The sequence below is a fragment of the Pezoporus occidentalis genome, unplaced genomic scaffold, assembly GCF_034315485.1.
Source record: "Pezoporus occidentalis ecotype Australia unplaced genomic scaffold, CSIRO_AGI_Poc_V1 ctg462, whole genome shotgun sequence".
Lineage (NCBI taxonomy): Eukaryota > Metazoa > Chordata > Aves > Psittaciformes > Psittacidae > Pezoporus > Pezoporus occidentalis.
Genome location: NW_026915794.1, coordinates 75392 through 91077, shown reverse-complemented (window position 1 = coordinate 91077; position 15686 = coordinate 75392). Strand labels below are relative to the sequence as shown.

General features: G+C 60.1%; 2 protein-coding genes across 2 annotated transcripts; one reads left to right on the top strand and one right to left on the bottom strand.

The window, feature by feature from the left end:
• Window positions 1-445: 445 nt before the first annotated feature.
• PSMA5 (proteasome 20S subunit alpha 5) lies at window positions 446-8401 on the bottom strand. The gene is made up of 9 exons (XM_062636011.1): window positions 8254-8401; window positions 8078-8144; window positions 6168-6294; window positions 5308-5375; window positions 4728-4835; window positions 4578-4636; window positions 3688-3790; window positions 2579-2665; window positions 446-719 (listed from the first exon to the last, which is right to left on the bottom strand). The coding sequence occupies exons 1-9, from the start codon at window positions 8280-8282 to the stop codon at window positions 642-644; spliced, it is 726 nt and encodes a 241-aa protein (XP_062491995.1). The 5' UTR covers window positions 8283-8401; the 3' UTR covers window positions 446-641.
• A 321-nt stretch (window positions 8402-8722) lies between these two features.
• On the top strand, window positions 8723-15686 carry SYPL2 (synaptophysin like 2). Its single transcript, XM_062636010.1, has 6 exons — window positions 8723-8901; window positions 9262-9333; window positions 10449-10573; window positions 10975-11176; window positions 11263-11454; window positions 15471-15686. The coding sequence occupies exons 1-6, from the start codon at window positions 8851-8853 to the stop codon at window positions 15597-15599; spliced, it is 771 nt and encodes a 256-aa protein (XP_062491994.1). The 5' UTR covers window positions 8723-8850; the 3' UTR covers window positions 15600-15686.

The window sequence follows — 15686 nt, the reverse complement described above, 5'->3', positions numbered from 1 at the left end:
CACCCCAACGAAGCAGATGAGCAGAAGTTTCCCAATGCAAACACAACTGCCCTCAAACCTAAGCAGGACGTGCAGGAGGTGACAGGGAAGGGGCTGCACCACTAACCCCAGCCCTGATGGGCTCTGGTCTATCAGTGCTATGGGCATTCCCAAGCAAATCCCAAGCCTGGTTATGGATTTCTGCCCTGGGGAGGAGTCAGAGCTCCAGCTCAAGCCTTATGGACAAAACCCATGGGAGAAGGACAAGGGGGGATGGACCAAAAAGAGCTCCAAAGGGGGATGGACTAAAAAGCTCCAAAGGGGGATGCCCCAAAGAGCTCCAAACCGAGCTGCAGCTGAGCTGATGCGAAGCCACCACGAGAGGGAGACTTGGCCCTGCTTTTGGCACAGACGATGCCCTTATTTCAGCTCCCAACGTTCCAAGCCCCCAACGAGGAGCCCAGGATAGAGTAACAAAAGGCTTTATTCTCCTGCCCTCGCCTTGCAGACATCAGTTATGTACAGGAACAGTAAAAAACCCTCAAGAGCCTTCTGTGCAGAGCAACCCCAGCTGCTGCTGCTGGCAAAGAGACCCCAGGGAGCGGAACCCACTCAGGTCACTTTGGGGGGGAAATAAACCTTTGAGGGAGTCCTCTTGCTCTTCAGATATCCTTGATGACCTCTTCCAGCTCCTCCTTCGTGTACATGTGGAACTTCATGCCGGGCTCCACTGTGGCGAGCTGCGAGGGAAGGAGCAAGGGGTTAAAGCAGGGAGCAGAGCAGCAGCTGTCCCTGCTGCCGGCCGGCCCAGCAGCAGCATTCCAGCCCGGAACATGCTCTGGGATGCCCCCCAAAATAGCTGCTTGCTGCAGAAATAGCTTTGAATTGACTCAGTCTCCTCATAGGAGCAGCAGGGAAGGGCCATGGGGAAGAGGCTGCTTGAGGAGGGGATGCAGCTCTGCATGGTCCTCAGCAGAGGCACCTCTTCTGCAGTGACCAAACAAGGGGGCACATCCTGCCCCTTGTGAGAGTCAAGAGAGCATGAGGGGTGTTGGGTGAGGAGGAGATCATCACAACCTGACCCAGACCCCCCCACCATGTGCTGCACCCCTAGAATGGGAGCAGCAGGGCCCTACAAAAGCTTTCCTCAACCATTCCCTCACAGGGAAGTAACTCATTGAAAGGCATCGCATGGAGGCTCCTGGCTTTTGCTTCCAATGGATTTAACTCTCCTGTGACCACACTTGGCTTCCAGATGGAAGCACCAAGAGCAAATACTTCAGAGCACCACATACTTGTACTTGCTACCAAGCAAAGCAGCTCCTTCCAGGTTTGCAGCCCAAGGGGGGGGCTTGAGTCAATGGAGACCTTTTACTCCCCAGCCTTCTTCTCATATCCAACCCCGAGATGATTCCTCACCACGGGAAGGGCTTTGCCAAGCACAGTTAAGCCCTGTTAAACAGGGACGTGACATAAGGATACTGTACATGCTCCTCTGCTCGGTGCTGTAGAGCCCTGGGGCTGGGCAGGATGGAGCTGCTCCATGTGGGCTGGGAGCAGACCCCACCATCAGGCAGATCCAGGCTCCCGGTGTCTGTCCTCCCTTCCCACCCAAAGGAAGCCGGTTCCTGCTGTCAGGAAGGGTCCCCAGAGCAGCATGGGATGAGGTGCACACTTTCAGGCTGGCTGGGGGACAGGCTCCCAGCAGAGCAGCTCCAGAGCTGGAATGCCACGAGCTGGAAAGGGCCAGTGTCTCATAACCTGCCCGAAATAGAAGCAAACTCTATCCTCCAGCCTGGCTCATCATCCAGCCACCACCACCAGCAAACTGAAGGGGGTTTTACCTTCCCTGCCTATAAAGGAGTGTTAAGGATGAAGAGCAGGGCTGCAGGGGCCAGGTTCCACCACACTGGTGGGGATCTGCAGAGACAGAGAGCTGAGGACAGGCTGAGCTCAGCTGCTTGCAGGCAAAGGGGAATGAGGGGAAGCACGTTCCTGCCTGAGGCTTCACCTCAGTGGGGCTCCTGCCCAGGAGATTGTTGGCCCTGGCTCAGGCCTCAATATAGCAAGTCCAGAAGCTGCAGAATTCCCATTGCTTCTAATGTTACAAGGAGCAAGGGAAAGAGAATGGCCAAAGCTGGGGAAGAAACAGAGACCTGAGTGGCATCGCAGGCCTCTAAGGTCAGAGGGCTCCAGGGTTTGCTGGGTTAAGCCACAGCCAGCACCAGAGCTCCAGCCCTGAGCTGCTCCTCAGCGCATTCATAAGGGTCCTGCAATGGTTTGGGTTGGAAGGGACCTCAAAGCTCCTCCAGTTCCAACCCCTGCCACAGACAGGGACCCCTTCCACTAGAGCAGCTTGCTCCAAGCCCCTGTGTCCAGCCTGGCCTTGAACACTGCCAGGGATGGGGCAGCCACAGCTTCTCTGTGCTCATCTCAGCCTCCCCTCTGGCACGTTAAAGCCATTCCCCTTGGCCTGTCCCTGCAGGCCCTCATGCAGAATCCCTCTTCCATGCTCCCCAAGACACCCCTGAGACACTGGATGCGCAGCGAGGAAGCCGAGACCATCCCATTGCCTGCCCCACACCCTGGTCCCAGTCACCTCGATGTTGGTTGCATTCAGCTTCTCCTCCATCACTTGTTTCAGGATGACCAGGGAAGATTTGATGGCTTCTTTCAGTGTCATAGACTGCAAAACAAAGCCCTCGCTCAGCGATGGCATCAAGTGCTTGTCCCCTTCAGCAGTGACAAGGCGCTGCCGTCCCTCCTGCTCCTCCCAAAGCCTTTAAGCTGCTCCTGGCAGCAAGTTTCAAAGCTTAGCACATTATTGACAGCATCCACAAGAGACCAAAGCTGCTGCTGGGGTAGGATGGTGACAACCACAGCATGGCAACAACCACAGCACGGTGACTCTGCCTCTGGCAAGCTTCACAACTGAGCACTAACACCCTATGGTCAGGACTGGGACACGAGGGGCTGGTTCTCCTCACCAGTTCCTGTCTATCCCCCCCACCACTTCAAGGAGTCCTGAAAAGCTGGATTCCCTCTGAGGGTTCATCCATGTAAATCTCTGTGTGAGGGGGAAGCAGAGGCTGGGGAACAGGCAAAGAGTGATGGTATCTGTGCTTGCAGAGGGTTGAGGGAGCCCAGAACTGGAGATGCTCTGCTATGAACAACTGAGGTTCCCGAGTCTTCAGAGCATCACCCTCCTCAAGTGTGCTTTTCAGCAGTGACCCCATGAAACAAGCACCTCCCTCCTTGTGGAGGGAAGAAAGGCTCCATTCAACACCAAATCAGAGCCTCTGTGGCACCACGATGGCTCAAATGCAGTGGGTTAAGAGATGTGCTGAGACAAAGCCACTTGGGCTTTAGCTCCTCACGCTTCAGGCTGCATCCATCCCTCCCTCCATCCATCCCTCCCAAGGCCCAGCTCTGTGTGTACAGCACCAAGCACTTCCTGACACGGTTTGAGCTCACCCACTGGAAGAGACCAAGCCCTCCCCTTGCAGCAGCAGCAGTGCAGGGGGAGCTGCTGGGTGCACTGCTCCTGCTTGCACTGCTGCTCCCGCAGCTCAGCACCAGCACCCATCCCAGCAGCCAGGGACCCAGGCCCACCCGGAGGGGCTCAGGCACCTCAACAGCACAAGGAGAAGCTTCTCCATCACCCACAGGAAGGAAAGTGGTGGCTCCAGGAGCAACTCGAGCCTTTACCTTGTGGTAAACTTCCTGCAGGGAGCTCTGAGCCCCCTCCGAGGCGGAGCCGATGGCTCTGGCATCACACTGGACGAATGTCCCCGATGGGTCCATGTGAAACCTGCAGGGATACAGGGGGAGGAGGTGAATCCATCCCAGCAGGGAGCTGCCCAGCGCTGGGGAGGGAGGACAGGGCTGCTCCCTGTGCATGCAGGGCAGAGCTGGCAGCAGCCACCTCCAGCCTCCTCCTCCTCCCTGACACCCCATGGCCTCGGGGGCCTCACAACCTCACAGGTCTCTGCTCTTGGCACCCAGAGGAGCCAACCAAGGTGTGAAGAGCGCCCAGACCCGCACCGGGCTGGGAGCCTGGATGTGAAGAGCTTCAGACTCCTGCCACTGCCCTCCATGCTCAGGGCAGGGACATTTTCCTCTTGATTTCCCCCCTTTAGTGAATAAGCCATCAAGTTTTCCCTCCTGCTCCATAGGGAGACCTTATTGGGCTGGCCCTGCGGAGCCATTCCCCTTGCAGGGCCTGAAGCACAGGAGGAGGAGTTCAGGTTACAGCACCTCCCTAAGGAATGCTGCAGCAGGCTCCACAGATTATGTTACCGGTGGCTCTGCTTCTCCTTTAGGGAAAGGTAAGAATAAACTGGGGATGAGGAGAGCTTCAACAGCCCCCTCCCAGCCAGGAACCAGGTTCAAGAGGAAGGATTCAGGGAAGACAAGGGGTTTGCATCAACCCTGAGGCTGTGCTTTGAAGGGAAGGGTTTAAAAGCATTAACGGACCCATCAGATCCATAATAGGATAAAGCCCAAGTGTCTGGCTCAAGTGAAATCCCAGAATCAAGCCAGGAAGATGCCCTGGGAAGCTTTGGGAGAGGCTTTGTCATTCCCAGAGCATCACTTACAGCTGAGGTCCCTTCTCATCCACGCCTCCAAAGAGCAGCGCGACCCCGAACGGACGAGACTGCAGCAGGAAAGAGGCACCAGGTCAGGGCAGGGGGGAGGCAAGAGATACCACACACCCCCCAGCACCCAGAGCACCCCCAGCCCCTCACCATGGCCCCCGGGTCTGCGTCCTCCTCCCCAAACTGCAGCGCCAGGTTGGACACGGCCTGGGTCACACTCTCCACGGTCATGGTCTCGTTGTAGGTGAACCAGTGATTCTGCAGGAGAGATCCAGGAACACCCGGGTTTAGGGCCCCATTCCCAACACACGGGCACCCGGGATCGTTCACACAGAGGGCTGGAGTGATGGGAAGCAGCCACAGGCAACTTCTTGTGGCCCATCCAGCCACAGGAGGGAAGCGCCAGGATGGGAACAGCTCCCCTGGAAAAGCTTGGGATGGCAAACACAAGGTCAGAGCTCTTCATCCCAGTGTGTTTCTGGGGTCATCCAGTTCTCCAGAGGGTGGGAAAGGGCTGACATGGAGGAAAACCTCCCAGAGGAGCCTTTACTCCAGCACAGACCCATCCCTGAGGCACTGAGGAACCTTACGGTGCCAAAAGCATCACCAATACAAGTCAAAGCCCCCGTTCCCCTCCAGCTCCTTCCCTGGGATGCTCTTCCCATTCCAGACGCTTCCAAGATGCCCCCAGAGCGGGGCTGCTGGGTTAAGAGCAGGAACCAAGTCTCACCTGAGTCTCCACTCTTGCTTTGTCGATGAGAGTCTTTGCATCAGCTATGAGGCCACTCATGGCACACCCTGGAAGGGAAAACAGGGATCATGTCACTGGCTGTGGGGGATGCCCCGTTCCCAAAGCTCTCCGTGGGGGAGCAGGCACTGCGCTGCTGGCTGGAAAGGAAAGGAGCATGGATCCAAAGGGATTCTGGATCCAAATGGATCCATGCCCCAGAGCTGGGATGGAGGCAAGAGAAGCTACCCAAGAAGAGACGCAAGAGCTTGGAAGGGGAACTGCTCAGTGCCCTCCATGGGAGCTGATGCCCCACAGCTTTGGGGATGCAGCAGGAAGAGAGGGGCTACACCACAAGCACACGGGAGGAGATGAGGCCCTTCAGGAGGCCCCATGACCCCCGTCAGCACCAACACAGCTGTTCTGGAGCAATCCTGCTTTCCACATCTGCTCACGAGCCCACCAGGGGCCCCCCTTCTGGGTGCAGGAGCTGGGATCCAGGCTGGCATTAGTGCTCCATGAGGACCTGGCTTCACATCAAACCTTCTGCACTAATTCCCTGCCCTCCCAGAGCTAAATTTGGGATGAGCTCTCATGAGGGAGCTCAGGGAGGATGGGGCGGGGGGGCTTCAGCTGCCTCTTCCTGCACCTCTAACTATGTCCTGCTGGCCTGGAGCCTGGAAAAGCAGCAAGCAGGACCTGGGAGGGATGAGCATTCCCCCTCAGCTCTGCACACAGGGAAGGGCAGCCCCGAAACCCAGCTCCTGATGCTCCTAGGAGACAGAGTCTGGTACCTGTACCCCAAAAGTCAATGGGGGGTGCTTTATGAGAGGAGCCCCCAGTGCTCCTTCCTTCCTCCTTACCTATGTGGGAATCGATCTCCACAATCTTCTCAATGCTGCTGGGCTCCATGAGCGGGGAGGTGATCCTCTTCTCCACAGCCAGGCACACTCCCTCCGAGGTCTGGATCCCGATGGCTGTGGAGCCAAGCTGGAAAGCACCACAGGGTCAGCACCACCCCCCCCATGGAAGCGGGGCAATGCTGTGACTTGCAGGTGATGTGGTTGGGAGGCAGAAACCCAGCCATAAAATGCTCCAGCTTTGCACAGCGGACTTGAAATGTTGGGACTTGGAGAAGGAAAATGGGAAGGGTCAAGCATGGAATGCTTTGGGATGGAAAGGACCTTAAAGCTCATGCAGTTCCAACTCCTGCCACGGGCAGGGACACCTTCCACTGGAGCAGCTTGCTCCAAGCCCCTGTGTCCAACCTGGCCTTGAACACTGCCAGGGATGGGGCAGCCACAGCTTCTCTGGGCACCCTGTGCCAGCGCCTCAGCACCCTCACAGGGAAGAGCTTCTGCCTAAGAGCTCAGCTCAGTCTCATCTATCAAGGCATTGGGAAGTGCAAACTCCCAGCGGATACCAGTCACTCTGCTGACTTGAGAGCTCCAAATCCACCCACGAGAGCAGGAATCGTGGAAGCTTCTGGCTTCTCCCTCTCTCCCTGTTCAGCCCATGATGGAACTGCAGAAGCTCAGGTGGGGCCCATGGGCTGTAGGTTCATTCACAACAATACCTCTGCAGTGACATCCAGTGTCCCTTCTTCCCTTGGGATCTGGGCACAGCTCCCAGGGCTGAGAGCAAGGTAGAGGCTGGAGATGAGCCCTCTGGCAATGGTACCTGTGCCAAGTGCTGCTGCTCCTGTGGCAAATCCTATTGTGGATACCAGGATGCTTGGGAGAAAAGGCGCTAATGTGAAGAAAGAAGCCCAAGGGAGTGGTGTGGATGCAGTCAGAGGTAAGGCTGTGATGTGAAATCCTCCTCTCTAGCTTTCAGAGGTCACTTCTGCCTTGCAAAGAAGGATTCACAAGGCTTTAAGGTGTCAAAATTGATGTTGCTCGGGGAAGAGATGAATGATGGATGCATGGATGCCTTCCAAGAGGAGGCCATGGAGATGCTGTGAGGGCTGGAGCAGCTCTGCTCTGGAGCCAGGCTGAGAGAGCTGGGCTGGGGCAGCCTGGAGAAGAGAAGGCTCCTGAAGGGGAGACCTGAGAGCAGCTCCAGTGCCTGAAAGGGCTGCAGGAAAGCTGGAGAGGGGCTTGGGACAAGGGATGTAGGGACAGGCCAAGGGGAATGGCTTTAACCTGCCAGAGGGGAGACTGAGCTGAGCTCTTAGGCAGAAGCTCTTCCCTGTGAGGGTGCTGAGGCGCTGGCACAGGGTGCCCAGAGAACCTGTGGCTGCCCCAACCCTGGCAGTGCTCAAGGCCAGGTTGGACACAGGGGCTTGGAGCAAGCTGCTCTAGCGGAAGGGGTCCCTGCCTGTGGCAGGGGTTGGAGCTGGAGGAGCTTTAAGCTCCCTTCCAACACAACCCAGGCTGAGATTCCATGACTGATTCCCCAGTTCCATCTTTGCAGAGCTCAGGCAGGAATGCTGCACGGGCGCAGGGAGGCGAGCAGGCAGCAGACCAAGCGCTCCTCTCTTCTTCAGGCAGTGTTTCTGGATGCAGGGGCAGTGTGAGCACTCAGGCGCTCACAGCACAGCACCTCCCAGGCCTGAGCCGAGCTTTAGCACTGTCAGCCTGGGGTGGGCAGGGCTCATTGCCCTGGACCTGACTTTTGGCTCCTCGCCCCCATAGGGGCAATATTGGCTGGGGGAGATCGAGCTCCTCCTGCTGTAGAACGGGACGGGGGGAGCTCAGCGATGCCCCTTGTGAAGGAAGGAGCCCTCAACCCCCCCCCCCCACACACACACCCTGCGGCGCTCGGCCCGTACCTTGATGGCCTCGATAGCGTATTCCACCTGGAACAGCCTCCCCTCGGGCGAGAACGTGTTCACCCCCCTGCGGGACAACAGCGGGGCCCGGTCAGCGGCTGCAGGCCCCCGGCGAGCCGGGGCGGGAGCAGGCCCGTGACTCAGCCGCAGGCCGCGGGCGGGCAGCGGGCACTCACCGGTCGTACTCGGAGCGTGTGAGGAACATGGCGGCGATGGCGGCGGTACCGGGTGCGGGGAGCGGGGGGGAGCGGGCGGAGGGAGCCGGTACCGGGAGCGCGGGGCTGCCCACACCGGGGTCTGCGGGCACCGCTTCCTGTCAGAGGCCCCGCCCTCACGACACGCTTCCGCCCGCGCCGCTCGCTCATTGGACAGCGCTGAGAGCAGAGCAGCCAATCGGAGAGCGGGCGGGGGGAGATGAGAGGGGCCCCCCCCTCAGCGGCACCGGGGTGCGCCAGGGTCCCGAGCACACAGCCCCGTTACCGCTCCCAGCGGGGCTCCCCTCTCCGGTCCCCTTGATGGTGCCACACGGAGGTTAACGGGGGTCGGACGGACACAGCGGCGGGGGCTGCCCGGCCCTCGGGGGCGGCCCGGGGCGGGGTCTGTCCCTGGGGTGGACGGGGCGGACCGGGGACCCAGCCGGGGGCGGAGCGGAGCTGCCCTCCCCCGGGGCCGGTGGGGTTCCCGGTGGCGGCTCCCGACAGCGGAGCGGTCCCAGCGGGTGGCGGAGGCAGCACCGACACCCCCCCCCCCCACCCCACCTCCCCGGCCCGGACATGTCGGACCCCGGCGTCCACGCTGCCGGTGACAAAGCGCCCCGGCTCCAGGTAGGGCTCCGGTGACACCCCCCTGCCCGGTGCCCGGGGCTGCCTCCCCTCCGTGGCCCTGCTCAGCTCCCCGGTGTCCCGGTGCAGCCCTCGCTGCCCTGGGGTCGCAGCCGGGGCACCCCCGTCCCCCGGAGCAGCGCTCCCTGTCTCTCGGAGCAGTCCCCCCGGTGCAGCCCCCCCCCCCCCCCCCCGGTCCCCCGAGCCCCCTCCTCCGCTCCCCCGGTGCAGCCCCCGGTAGAGCCCTTCCATGACCTGAAGCTCCCCCCCCCCCCCCGCCGGTCCCCCGGAGCCTCTCCCCGGTTCCCCGGTGCAGCCCCGGTGCCGCTCGGTGCCCCGGCTCCCGCCGCTCTCTCCCCGCAGGACCGCATCCTGAGCGGGGTGCGCTGGGGCCGCCTCCTGGAGCCCCTCGGCTTCATCAAGGTGCTGGAGTGGGTGAGTGTCCCCCCCCCTCCGGGCTTCCCCTCCCCTCATCACGGCCCAGGACCCTCCCCTCGGGCACAGCTCGCTCTGGAACCCCCACTTTTGGGGTACCCCATTGCTTCCCTAACACCCCCCCCAACCCCGGCACAAGGACCCCATCCTGGGGTGCTCGCGGGATGCAGGGGCCACGCAACCCCCTCTCCCGGTGACCTTGAGCCGGTGGCTTTGGCCGGGGGGGAGAGGGGGGTGTCGGTGACAGGGGGGTGCCGGGTCCCCATCAGTGCCATGGGCTCAGGGGGCAGCGGGTGGGAGGGGGTTTGGGGGTGCATGGGGGGTGCTGGGGGTCAGCGGGCACCAGGAGCGGGGACCCCGGGGAAGGGGACGGGGGGGGGGGAGCCGAGCGGCCACTGCCCCAGCCCTGTCCCGGCCGTGCCATGAATGGCTCCGGATTGGGTTTCATGGTGGCATTTGTGCGGCCGGGGCTCTGAGGGCCCGGGGGGGGGGGGGTCCCAGCCACCCCAGCGCTGCGGTGCCAGCAGTGAGGAAACTGAGGCACAGGATGGGGGGGCTCAGCCCTGAGACCCCTTTGGGCATCCCCTGCTCAGAGGAGCTGTGTCGAAGTGAGGGGGGGTTCCTTTGATCCCAATTTGCTTTGGATAATTGCACCCGGCTGGCACTTGGCAACCCCTGTGTGCCAAAGGCACCCCGAAGAGGAGGAAAATCCCTCGGGATGGCCGCCAACATTCCCGCTTCCACACTCAACACCGTCTTCCATTCCCGCTGCCCATCCCCTCGGCGTCAGGCCTCTGAGCTCAGCTGGGACGAGCTGCCGGAAAACTACTTGGGAACGGCAAAATCCAGCTGGAGGAGAGACCAGCTTGCTGCTAAGGGATGGGGAATGGCAGGAGGGGACAATGGAGATGATGACCCCATAGATCCCACCATGGGGATGCTCCTGCTTTGCTGGAATCCTGCTCCGGCGCCTTGCACCCTGCTTAAAACGAAGGGATGGGGGGGGGGGGGGGTCCTTGTCCTTGCTGGAGCACCCATTGAGCATCGGAGGACCCCCAATTGGATGCATCCCACCCCAGAGGAGCCCCCCCGACCCCGCTCCTTCCCTCCCGCAGCTCTTCGCTATCTTTGCCTTCGGGGCCTGCGGCTCCTTCAGCGGCGAGACGGGGGCGACAGTGAGATGCGAAGGGGACACCAAGGAGATGAGCGTCATCTCCGTCCAGTTCGGGTACCCCTTCAGGTGAGGGGGCACCGAGCATGGGGAACCCCCCCCCCCCCCGGGGGTCCTCCCCAGCACCTACAGCGAATGGGGGGGTCTATGGGGTGCTGGTTTGGGGTTCAACCGCAGCCTGGATGCTGGTACCTGCACGGGACCGCAGCCACCGGTTCTATGGATGCGGGGATGTTGTGTCCGTCTGAGGAGCAGCAGCACCCGGCTCCGGGTCCGGCACTACCCGGGATCATCAGGGATGGAGCCGCTCCATCCATTAACCACAGTTTGAGCCCCTTCTCTTGGCCACCGGCTCCACGCTGGGACACTGGAGCACGGCACAGCGCTGGTCCCTGCCCTCCATCCACCCCAGCGCGGCTCTTTAGGGACTCATCACCGCCATCCCACCCGTCCCCTTCCCGTTATCCCAGGTTATACCAGATCCCGTTTGAGATGCCGGACTGCGAAGGCGAGGGGGGCACCCGCACCCTGCACCTCGTGGGTGACTTCTCCGCTCCGGCCGAGTTCTTCGTGACCCTGGGGGTCTTCTCCTTCCTCTACACCATGGCAGCTCTGGTGCTTTACCTGCGCTTTCATTCCCTCTACGGCGAGAACAAGAAGCTCCCATCGGCGGTAAGGCAGCGGCATCCCTTAGGACGGGGATCCCTAAGGAGCAGGGGGGGGGCGGCAGGGATGCGGCTGATCCCGGTATCCCATAGGATTTCTGTGTCACCGTTTGCTTCGCCTTCCTATGGCTGGTGGCGGCGGCGGCCTGGGGCAAGGGGCTGAGCGACGTGAAGGCGGCGACGAGGCCCAGCAGCCTCACCGGGGCCATGGCCGTGTGCCACGGCACCGATGTGGTGTGCGAGGACGGCACCACGCCGGCCATGGGGCTGGCCAACATCTCCGTGGTGAGCCGCGGCCGCACACGCGTGTGCAAGCGTGGACACATGGCGGGAGAGCACGGTGCTTGTGGGGGGGACGTGTGTGTGTGTCCACAGGGGTGTGGGTGGGGGACATAGGGGGGTGTGTACATGTACACATGGGTGAACATGCATAGGGCATGTGTGCACATGTGCACACACGCACATGCATGGGGTATATGGGACATGTACACATGTATACACACGCACATGCATGGGGTACATAGGACATATGTGCACACACGCACATGCATGGGGTACATAGGACATATGTGCACATGTACACACACGCATATGCATGGGGTATATGGGACATGTACACATGTATACAGATGCACATGCATGGGGTACATAGGACATATGTGCACACACGCACATGCATGGGGTATATGGGACATGTACACATGTATACACACGCACATGAATGGGGTACATAGGACATATGTGCACACATGCACATGCATGGGGTGTATGGGACATGTACACATGTATACACACGCATATGCATGGGGTATATGGGACATGTACACATGTATACACATGCACATGCATGGGGTACATAGGACATATGTGCACATGTGCACACATGCACATGCATGGGGTATATGGGACATGTACACATGTATACACACGCACATGCATGGGGTACATAGGACATAGGTGCACATGTACACACACGCATATGCATGGGGTATATGGGACATGTACACATGTATACAGATGCACATGCATGGGGTACATAGGACATATGTGCACATGTGCACACATGCACATGCATGGGGTATATGGGACATGTACACATGTATACAGATGCACATGCATGGGGTACATAGGACATATGTGCACATGTGCACACATGCACATGCATGGGGTATATGGGACATGTATACATGTGTACAGATGCACATGCATGGGGTACATAGGACATATGTGCACACATGCACATGCATGGGGTACATAGGACATATGTGCACATGTACACACACGCATATGCATGGGGTATATGGGACATGTACACATGTATACACACGCACATGCATGGGGTACATAGGACATATGTGCACATGTGCACACACGCACATGCATGGGGTATACAGGACATGCACACATGTACACACATGCACACGCATGGGGTACATAGGACATATGTGTACAAAAATAGATGCACATAGGGCATGTGCACATGTGGGCACAAGCGTGTGGGTGGGGAGCATGGGGGGTGCGTGCACATGTACACACGTGTGAACGTGCGTGGGACACATAGGGCATATGCACACCTGTGCACACATGCACATGCATGGGGTATATGAGACATGCATACATGTACACACACGCACATGCACGGGGTACGTAGGACATATGCGCACACATGGACATGCATGGGGTACATAGGACATATGTGCACATGTACACACACACACATGCATGGGGTATATGGGACATGCGCACATGTGCACACACGCACATGCATGGGGTACATAGGACATATATGCACATGTACAGACATGCATGGGGTACATAGGATATATGCGCACGTGTATACACACGCATGGGGTATATAGGACATTCACACATGTATGCACATGCATGGGGTACATAGGACATATGTGCATATGTACACACAAGCAACATGCATGGGCTATATGGGACACGTACACACACACACATGCATGGGGTATATGGGACATGTACACACATGCATGGGCTATATGGGACACGTACACACACACACATGCATGGGGTATATGGGACATGGACACACATGCATGGGGCACATAGGACTTATGCACACATGTACGCACATGCACATGCATGGGATACATAGGACATGCACACATGTACATACACAGGCATGGGGGACATAGGGCACATGTACACACATGTAACACGCAGATGCACACGCATGGGGTGTTTGGGGGTGCACGCATGCGGATGCCTGCACGTCCTTGCCGAGCCATGCACATGAAGGCACACACGTGTGTTCACGTGGAAAGGCACACACGCACACAAGTGCATCATGCAGCAGGCACGGACACACGTGCACGCCCGTGGTGCACACCAGTCTCACACCCTCGTGTGCGCATGGGGTGCATGGGGGCCCATGGGGTGCAGGGATTGCGCAGGGCACACAGGGTGCATGGGGCACAAGGGGTGCAGGCAGTGCATGGGGTGCACAGAGTGCATTGGGTGCAAACTGCATGGAGTGCATGGGGGTGCATGGAGCACAGGGGGTGTATGGGGCACACAGGGCACATGAGGCACATATATCCCACATGGGGTGCACGGGCCATATGGGCTGCAATGGGATGCACGGGGTGCAGGGGGGGTATGGGTTACATGGGATACGCTGAGTGCACAGGGTGCAGGGGTTGCTCAGGGGCACACAGGGTGTGTGGGATGCATGGGGTGCATGGAGCACAGGGGGTGCATGGAGCGCATGGGATGTATGGGGCATAGGGGGTGTGTGGGGCGCACAGGGCACATGAGGTGCATATACCCCACATGGGGCACATGGGGCGTATGGGGTGCAATGGGATGCACAAGGTGCACAGTGTACAACAGTTGCACAGGGGCACATGGAGTGTATGGGTTGCATGGGGGTGCATGGAACACAGGGGGTTTATGGGGCACATGGGGTGCATGGGACACACAGCGCATATGGGCTACAATGGGGTGCACGGGGCACATGAAGTGCAGGGGGTGTATGGGGTGCTGGGGCAAAGGAGGCGCAGGGGTGCCATGGGGCACACGGGGCATATGGGCTGCAATGGGATGCACAGGGTGTAATGGGATGCACGGGGCACATGAGGCACAGGGGGTGCCATGGAGCACACGGGGCATAGGGGCTGCAATGGGATGCACAGGGTGTAATGGGATGCACGGGGCACATGAGGCACAGGGGGTGCCATGGAGCACACGGGGCATAGGGGCTGCAATGGGATGCACGGGGTGCAATGGGATGCACGGGGCACACGAGGTGCAGGGGGTGCAATGGGATGCACAGGGTGCAATGGGATGCACGGGGCATCTGAGGTGCAGGGGGTGCAAGGGGATGCACGGGGCACATGAGGTGCAGGGGACATAATGGGATGCACGGGGTGCAATGGGATGCACGGGACACACGAGATGCGGAGGTGCAATGGGATGCACGGGGCACCTGAGGTGCAGGGGGTGCAATGGGATGCACGGGGTGCAATGGGATGCACGGGACACATGGGATGCAGGGGGCGCAATGGGATGCACGGGACACATGGGATGCAGGGGGCGCAATGGGCTGCACGGGGTGCAATGGGGTGCCATGGAGCACACAAGGAGCAAGGGATGTAATGGGATGTGATGGGCAGCACGGGGTGCAATGGGCTGCACGGAACACACGAGGCGCAGGGGACGCAATGGGATGCATGGGGTGCAATGGGATGCCATGGAGCACATGAGGCACAGGGGACACAATGGGATGCGATGGGCTGCACGGGGTGCAATGGGGTGCCATGGAGCACACGAGGCGCAGGGGACGCAATGGGATGCACAGGGTGCAATGGGATGCACGGGACAAACGAGATGCAGGGGTGCAATGGGCTGCACGGGGCACACGAGGCGCAGGGGATGCAATGGGGTGCAATGGGATGCACGGGACACATGGGATACAGGGGGCGCAATGGGATGCACGGGGTGCAATGGGATGCACGGGACACATGGGATGCAGGGGATGTAATGGGCTGCACGGGGTGCAATGGGCTGCACGGGGCTCACAAGGCGCAGGGGATGCAGTGGGATGCACGGGGTGCAATGGGATGCACGGGGCACATGGGATACAGGGGGCGCAATGGGCTGCACGGGGTGCAATGGGGTGCCATGGAGCACACGAGGCGCAGAGGATGCAATGGGATGCACGGGGTGCAATGGGATGCACGGGACACATGGGCTGCACGGGGTGCAATGGGGTGCCACGGAGCACCCGAGGCGCAGGGGGTGCCCCATGGGTGCCTCCCCGCTCCGTCCCACAGCTCTTCGGCTTCCTCAACGTGCTCCTGTGGGCCGGGAACTGCTGGGTCGTGCTGCGGGAGACGCCGTGGCGGGCACCGGCTGCACCCCGGGACGCGGCGGCCGAGCAGGGCGCCATTGACAAGCAATAGCACCCCCGGATGGGGGCCCCCCCCCGAGCCCCGGGGCCTCGCGCCGGCCGCCAGCCCGGGGACGGGGCGCCGCTGGCTGCTATGGGG

Bases quoted from the DNA above. Each gene is read 5' to 3' on its own strand.
- PSMA5 (XM_062636011.1), bottom strand. From the start codon at position 8,282: ATGTTCCTCACACGCTCCGAGTACGACCG. The intron at 5,376-6,167 runs GTAAGGAGGAAG...TTTCCCTTCCAG, and splicing joins GGAGATCGATTCCCACATAG to GGTGTGCCATGAGTGGCCTC. The intron at 720-2,578 runs GTGACTGGGACC...CTTCCCTCGCAG, and splicing joins TGAATGCAACCAACATCGAG to CTCGCCACAGTGGAGCCCGG.
- SYPL2 (XM_062636010.1), top strand. From the start codon at position 8,851: ATGTCGGACCCCGGCGTCCACGCTGCCGGTGACAAAGCGCCCCGGCTC. The intron at 9,334-10,448 runs GTGAGTGTCCCC...TCCCTCCCGCAG, and splicing joins TCATCAAGGTGCTGGAGTGG to CTCTTCGCTATCTTTGCCTT. The intron at 11,455-15,470 runs GTGAGCCGCGGC...TCCGTCCCACAG, and splicing joins GGCTGGCCAACATCTCCGTG to CTCTTCGGCTTCCTCAACGT.